At 41.8% G+C, this 8,218-nt stretch overlaps 1 protein-coding gene across 3 annotated transcripts in view; it reads left to right on the top strand.

Moving 5' to 3' along the window:
- Positions 1-467: 467 nt before the first annotated feature.
- BLMH (bleomycin hydrolase) overlaps positions 468-8,218 on the top strand; it is a 43,414-nt gene continuing 35,663 nt past the window's right edge. The window contains exons 1-6 of one of the 3 annotated variants that reach the window (XM_029212292.1): positions 468-720; positions 1,035-1,235; positions 4,455-4,564; positions 5,404-5,545; positions 6,345-6,433; positions 7,761-7,853. In XM_029212292.1, coding sequence (XP_029068125.1) covers positions 468-720; positions 1,035-1,235; positions 4,455-4,564; positions 5,404-5,545; positions 6,345-6,433; positions 7,761-7,853 — 888 coding nt within the window. The remainder of the gene's footprint in view (positions 721-1,034; positions 1,236-4,454; positions 4,565-5,403; positions 5,546-6,344; positions 6,434-7,760; positions 7,854-8,218) is intronic. The other 2 variants (XM_029212293.1, XM_029212294.1) reach the window with 2 other exon arrangements.

Here is an 8,218-nt window from a genome sequence, read left to right on the forward strand (position 1 = left end):
TCAAACACAAAAAACATTGCCATTGAAAGTGCTGTGGCTGGTCGGCCAAGGATGCCTATTGGAAGAGCTTTCGGGTTCATTTCTGAAACGAGTCAACCCATCCTAAGCCCAGTGCTTAATTATGCGGCCCCTGAGCCCGCCCTACCGCCTTGGAGCCCCCTTTTGGCCTCTGAAAAGGCTTCATGGGGCCAATTTCACAATGCTAGGGTATTCGGTCTCCGGGCCCAGCATGTAACCCCTCGAGTTCCACGCTCGGGGCTGACCTTATCCCAGGAGGGCGCCCCGGCGGTCAGGAAGCGTAATCACGGCTGGCTGTGGACGCCGGCTCCGCGGGGGCCGACGGCTGGCAGCGCTGAGGGAGAGATTGGGTCTGAGCCGAGGGGGACCCGCCCGTGGCGGGGGCGCAGGCGGCTGCAGCGCGTCAGCGACCCGCCCCCTCGGCCCTCCCACGGGCGGGGCCAGCCCCGATGGCGCTGACTCAGCAACGCGTGGGGGGAGTTTTGTCCCTCCGCGGACCCCGTTTCTCTCAGCCGTCCGCCACCGCTGAGCCGGTTTCCTCTTTCCGGCGGTCGGGGTGCGAGAGCCAGGTCGGGCAGCTTAGGCAGCGAACCGCTGTGCAGCCCCGGCTCTTGCCTGAGGACCCCGAAACTACCGTTCCCCCGCCGGGCAGCGTGGGCGCCATGAACGACGCGGGTGAGGCGCCACTTTTCCCCGCCGAGGGTAAGCCGGGGGGCGCAGGTGGCCTCTGGGGACTCAGCTGCGCCCCGGAGGCCCGGCGGCGGGGGAAGGGTCGGGGCGGCGGGGAAGGGTCGGGGCCGGGTCCCGGGGCGATGGTGAGGGTAGAGCTTTCTGGGTGGGCTGGAGCGGCCCGGAGGGAGGCAGCATCGTGGGCGAGGACGCCGGTGAAGGGCTTTTCCGCTGCTATGGTCACCACGGGATGCTCTTAACCAAGTTAGAGCCCGAGTGTGGGAGTCCCGGATCAGCCCTTCTCGGCCTCTTTTTGATGTTATAATCAATCCCGTTTGGTCTTTTAGCAGGACTGAATTCGGAGAAGGTAGCTGCTCTGCTTCAGAAACTGAATTCCGATCCTCAGTTCGTACTGGCCCAGAATGTCGGCACCACCCACGACCTCCTGGACATCTGTCTGAAGAGGGCCACGGTCCAGGGTGTTCAGCATGTGTTCCAGCACGCCGTGCATCCTGAAGGCAAGCCTGTCACCAACCAGAAGAGCTCAGGTGAGGTCTTCAAACTTCTTGCACACTTCCCTTGACTTTCTTGACAGCATCCCATTGTGGTGTCTTACCTAAGAATGGCCTTAGGAGAGAAGAGGTTTGGATAGAAAGAAGTTGTAGTAAATTTTTAGAGAGCAGGCACCAAGTACAGGCAGGTCCAAGAAGGTTACTTTGTGACTTGTTTTCGTGCTCTGTGGTTCATTAGTATATTTGATTTGAGCACTAAAGTGACTGACTAGCCCATGGTCATCTGTTTGAATGTAATTCACGATATTCTGTCTTGAAGTTATGTGACTGCAGCCCCATGTCTTGGAGATATATGTTCTTGGTACGAAACAGATCATGCAAAAAGGTTCATGCCCTAGAGGACACCTCCACGTTGCCCTGAAGGCCATGTACAGATGTATGGGATGGAAAAGACACAATGTAATTGCATCAAAATATCATCAAATGTTATTTTTAAGTGTACCTTTTGGTTGCAATTTGAACACATGTGCTAATGGGCTAAGTTATCACCAGTAGACTAGTTCGTAATACAGAAAAATACTCATTTCTCATGCCTTGCTGGTCAAGAGCTCTTGCTTTGCTATCTGCTATCTAGCACTACTAGAAAACAGAAAAACAGCTACAGTGAAAGATGGGTTATCCAGGAATCTAAATAAGGACATTCTCATGGCAGAATTGTACTAAAAGGACTTTTTAAAGTCTATCCGTTTTAAAACTACTCCCAGTCTATTTATTTTGGCAGAAAGTAGATCACTGCTTGCTTAAAGCCAGTCAGAACTCCAAGTGTACACTTATAACATGGATGTATTTTATTGTATGTAAATTATACCTCAGTAAAGTTTATGTTTAAATTTTAAGAAAAAAATTATGATCTTGCAATAATTAATGTTTTGCCACAGTAGAAAGTGCTTGGGGTGGTGTGGCCTGTCAGGCTACAAATTATCCAGTTAGATCCAGTTAGTAATGTTATTAGTGGTCCTACATGGTTTAGATTGCAGTGCCCTTTTAGGGAAAAGCCTGGAAATGTTCATCTAGAACAGATCATGTCTTATATATCCTGTAGTGTCACTTTTATTTGCAAGAGGTACAAATAGCACATGAGCTATGTAGGTTATTTTCCTGCAGTTTTCACATTAACAGTTCATCCAGATTTCCTCACTAGAAAATAATAGTGTGCTTATGAGAGAGGTGGCATACAGATAAAACCAAGGTAAAGATGAGCTATACTAAGTCATTAGTGACTTTTAAAAAATTTTTTTATTTATTTTATTTATTTTTGGCTGTGTTGGGTCTTCATTGCTGCGCACGGGCTGTTCTCTAGTTGCAGTGAATGGGGGCTACTCTTCATTGTGGTGTGCAGGCTTCTCATTGCAGTGGCTTCTCTTGTTGCGGAGCACGGGCTCTATGCGTGCGGGCTTCAGTAGCTGTGGTACTCGGGCTCAGTAGTTGTGGCTCGCGGGCTGTGGAACGCAGGCTCAGTAGTTGTGGTGCACGGGCTTAGTTGGTCCGCAGCATGTGGGATCTTCCTGGACCAGGGCTCGAATTCGTGTCCCCTGCATTGGCAGGTGGATTCTTAACCACTGTGCCACCGGGGAAGCCCCATTAGTGACATTTGAAAAACACTGTGTGTAGTTACTTATTTTTAATTATTTTTTCTTTGTGTAAGATTACTGTTGTTCAATTGTAGAATATTTGCAAAATACCGATGAGTAAGTATTCTGTCAGGTCTTTATTCTGTGTGTGTGTGTTTAATATAGGTGGTACCTTACATATTGTTAGGTAACCCCCCTACCTTTTTCACTTGCCAATATATTATGAATGGATTTTCATATTAGTAAAAAAGTTATGCCCAGATAAAAGTCAAGGTATTTCCCCTCTGAATCTTCTTTAGAAAAGAGTTACCCTATGTGTGAGGCTTTACAAAGACTTTGATAATGAGCATTCTCAGTTAATTTAATTTGAAGTAAAGTACATTTTGGCAAAGACATTAATTACTCTGAAATGACCTTGATCCATGCTAGTTTGGGATACTTATGGAGATCATTTGATTGAATCCGTTTTTTTAAAAAGCAGAAAATTTGAATGCAGTATTTTTCTAGGACATGACCTCACGTGGAAATGTTGGATATCCTTGTAAATAGACCTCTAAAGATCACTTGGTGAGAGATGAAGTACAGAAGATGGTGACATTGTGGAGTGTGTGATTATCCACTTACAGGACAAATGACGAATATGATTATATGGTGGTGGCATAACATTTTTTAGGGACAGCATTATGCATGGATTCAAAGCATTGCTGTGACTCAGACATAGTAGATGGAAGAAGGATGATGTGTTCTGCTTGAAAGAGTGGATCTAATAATGGTAAAGGCACTGATGCCAAGATGCACGTGAAAAGTGTGGATCAGTGTGAAAATGACATGTGAAAGTGGAAAAAACAATGCTTCTACATCAATTTATTATATTAATATGATTTTAAATATCTAAATATTAAAGCTACTAAATTAAATATTATAGGCAGACAGTTACTATTTCATCTATATTTTTAAGTGTTTATATAATCCAGTTAACTAAATAACTTAAAAAAAAATTCTCGTTGGGGGCATGGGGATTGACTTATGTTACAGTCATCTTATACTGAAGCATATACTATATATTCCACACTAAAGGGTGGAGACTTTTTAAAGGTTTTGCCACATATTGCCAGATTGTCTTCAGATATTTTTTACCTGTTTAGATTCCTATCCAGGGTATATAATAATGCTGTCTCCCCAGGTCCTTGCCAATATTGGGCATTATTAATTGAAAAATAACGTTTCTCCATTTAACAGGTGTCTTATGATGAACTTTAAAAAAATGTTTCTTGGCTATTTGTATCTTTTTCGACTATTAAATTAGCTGTTCATGATCTTTGCTCATGTTTCTCTACCAGTATTTCTTCTTCTAATGTAATTTTCTTGGGTGATTTGTAATTGATTCTTTATGTGGTACGTAAAGTGACGTTTTTAATATGTTAAGGATATAAACCTTTGCATATGTACTGCAGATAGTAAGTACTACCTTTCTTGTTTTTGTTTTTGTATCTTTCTGCTCTTTCTGATTTGGTCTTAAATTGTCCAAGATCTTGTCATAGATTCAGTGTTGGGAAATACAGTTGGAACAATGGAACCTATGTGAACATTCATCGTAATTTCTTGATTTGCTTTCTTTTTTCAGGGCGATGCTGGATCTTTTCTTGTCTGAATGTTATGAGACTTCCATTCATGAGAAAATTAAATATTGAAGAATTTGAATTTAGTCAGTCTTACCTCTTTTTCTGGGACAAGGTATGGGACTGATCTTGAAATATTCTTTTTGTTTCAATATCAACCTTGGTAGGGACTATCTCTTTGTTTCTTGCTTTTCTAGTTGTAGTCTGCCTTCCATTATAGATGGGACAGCATTTATTCTGATTTCCAAAGTATCAAAAGTTGACTCTTTCCAAAGGCAGAGCTACTTTTGGTTGGTAGGTGGCTACTTTTTGCAATGAAATAATTAGTCTGATGACTCACCTTACTACTTCCTTGTTTCTTTCTTATTTAAAATTTTTTATTTTGTTTTCAGTGATTTCCCCTTTTAGCATCTTTAAGTAGATTATTTGTATTTCTAGGACCTAATTCCCTTTCTCCGGGTAATACTTGTCTGAAAAGCAGTAAATAATTTTATTCCAGTTTTTTATCTTTAAAGTGCATGTTATATGTGTCCATTAGATCTTTATTGATTGAAGACTCTAAATATCAGATTTTTCTGTTTCAGAATAAAGCAGTGCCTTGATTTGGATAAACTATTACAATGTGTACACACAGATAAAGGAAAACACTTCAGACATTCTCATGAAGCCAGATACTGCTTTTTTTATTTTCCCCACACACACCACGTGACATGTGGGATCTTAGTTCCCCAACCAGGGATCGAACCCATGCTCCCTGCAGTGGAAGTGCGGAGTCTTAACCACTGGACCCCCAGGGAAGCCCCAGAGATACTGCTATGTAATTACCAAATTTAGTTTAAAAATACCTACTCTGTTGGGTCTACAGTAGTTCCAGGACTCATATTCTGTTGATAATGCCAATAAAGATAATTAGCTCTCTTCTCCTTTAATTTTATTTAACTTCTCTTACTCTAGGTTGAACGCTGTTATTTCTTCTTAAATGCTTTTGTGGACACAGCCCAGAAAAAGGAGCCTGAGGATGGTAGGCTGGTGCAGTATTTGCTTACGAATCCTGCAAATGATGGAGGACAATGGGATATGCTTGTCAATATTGTTGGTAAGAGCCTTTCTCTAATGAAACTGAAACCCAGCATGATCAAGCACGGCTCTGTAGTTAGGCATAGGCCATTTCTTTGGTGGTTAAGTACAGAGTAGAATTGGTCCCCAGAGGGGTATACAGTTAGCTCTAAGAACCTTTATCTCACACTCTTACCTATTAAGTACCTTTCTTAAATTAGAGGTAAGGAGATAGGTACTGTGAAGGTTGAGTTAGAGAAGAAAAGGTTGTATTAAGTAGAACTTTCTATGAAAAAGTTTATCTCTTATCCATTGATGTAAACAAGAAACGTGTTGAAACTGCAACTGTTTGAAAATGTCCTCATTCAAAAAATTGTCTTTTGGAGAAACTTCATCATGCTGAATACTTTACAAAGTGTGTTAGATTAAAAAGAACAGAATTAATTCAAGATAAATGGATAAATAGGCAGATTAAATGACCTGTTTAATAATATTGTAAGGTCATTAAGTTTTCTGAGTTAGACTAGCAAAATATGGCCCTTTTTTTTTTTTTTTTTTTTTTGCGGTATGCGGGCCTCTCACTGTTGTGGCCTCTCCCGTTGCAGAGCACAGGCTCAGCGGCCATGGCTCACGGGCCCAGCTGTTCCGCAGCATGTGGGATCTTCCCGGACCGGGGCACGAACCCGTGTCCCCTGCATTGGCAGGCGGACTCTCAACCACTGCACCACCAGGGAAGCCCAATATGGCCTATTTTAAAAAGCAATAGCTATTTTTGCCAGGGTTCCTGACACTGGAGTATACGTTTACTTTATTGAACATTAAAATTTGTTTTCTTTTAGAAAAATATGGTGTTATCCCTAAGAAGTGCTTCCCTGAATCTTACACAACAGAGGCAACCAGAAGGATGAATGATATTCTGAATCACAAGGTACAGCATATGGAGCAGGGTGGGATTGCATGTAGTATACTTACCTTAAAACTCCTAACTGATTTTCCAGGGACATTCCTGGGCATTTCAGTATACACAGTCTGTACAAGATAGCTACTCAGTGTCTATCCAAGGCAATGTAGTCTCATATTAACTTTAAAAATAATTGAGATTAGGGTGGTTTTTTCCTTCTCTTTAAAAATCTCCCACTTTTATTTCTGTTGATTGTAATATTTTCTTATGGGTACTGAGGAAAGAAAGTACCATTCTCAGCCACAAGCATGCTAACTTGGTTCTAGTGGAGGTGGACTGGGGCAGCTTTATGTTCTAGTAAAACCAAAAAGAACTCTTTGGAAGACTTCCTCAAAGAGTATGCAGAGTTCTGCGGCTTCCCCAAACTATATCAGTGTAGTTTATCCATTCACTTAACATTTGATGTAGTCACTGAACTGCTTTTTATTGCCTCAGTTGTCTTAATGAATCATTCTCTCTTCTCTACATAACCCATTTTCCCAAGGAGGATTGTGAATCCTACAGGGATGCTGCTCTGCCAGCCAGACATCTTTTTTAAGAACTGGGAGTTGCCAGAATCTGCTGTCTTGATCTATGAGGCTAAAATTGGATTTGTCATCCCTGGGAGAAAGACTACATTTTAAAATAAACTGTAAATGTGTTTCCTCAATATTAGAAGTAGGTTATTTTCCACCCAGGAAACTGGGGATTATTATCCACAGGCTAAAAGGTCATTAATAGTATAGCATTGAAAAAAAAAAATAGTATAGCATTGGATTCCATTTCAGGTGGGAGCAAGATTCTCTTTAGCACGGTGGTTAGGTTTATGACTCACCTTTATCTTTGGCATCTCTCAAAATTGAAAACAACAAAAATGAAAAGTATATTGGGGGTTGGCATAGCCATGGTCATAATGATTTCACAGAGAAGAAATGGACAACCCGTAAAATTGTAAATTAAAGTCTATTGGGGTGACTTAGTGGCATAATCAGCTTGTCTCTTGCTTTTTCAGAGGGTGATGGCATTATGGAATTACATGTTTTCCCCATCCCCAGACATGTATCACAGAGGGTGCCATCAGTTGCAGAGCAGGAGCAGTTCCATCTAGTATTTTTGGGGAGTGATCCATGTCTTTTCTCCTTATGGAGAGGGTTTTTAGCTCTGTGTTTAAGTGGACTGGTTGGGGAAAAATGCATTTGCTTTTATGAACCTTCCCCGGGGTCTTGGCTGAGTTATACTTCAAAATGGAGCTAGCACTGGTCTCTTAGGCTCATTTATAGTTGAATATGGGTAACTGAATAAGTTTCTGTCATAGATGAGAGAATTCTGTATACGACTAAGGAACCTGGTACACAGCGGCGCAACCAAAGGAGAAATCTCAGCCACACAGGATGCCATGATGGAGGAGGTAATAACAATTATTTGGATTTTTTGTGTCCCTTCTAAAGAACTCTCAGAATATTCCTATGTGTTACATTGATTGGGAAGCGTGGTCATTGTAGTTAATGTTGAATTGAATTGAAAATTACTTATTTTAGGGACTTCCCTGCTGGTCCAGTGGGTAAGACCCTGAGCTCCCAATGTGGGGGACCTGGGTTCAAGCCCTGGTCAGGGAACTAGATCCCAGATGCATGCCACCACTAAGTAGTCCGCATGCCACAACTAGATATCCTGCATGCCACAGCTAAGACCTGGTGCAGCCAAAATAAATAAATAAGTAAATACTAAAAAAAAAAAAAAAAAAAAAAAAAAAAAGAAGGTGCTGGGAGTTCC

Source organism: Monodon monoceros, unplaced genomic scaffold, assembly GCF_005190385.1.
Source record: "Monodon monoceros isolate NGI ecotype Baffin Bay Population unplaced genomic scaffold, NGI_Narwhal_1 Super_Scaffold_9, whole genome shotgun sequence".
Classification (NCBI taxonomy): Eukaryota; Metazoa; Chordata; class Mammalia; order Artiodactyla; family Monodontidae; genus Monodon; species Monodon monoceros.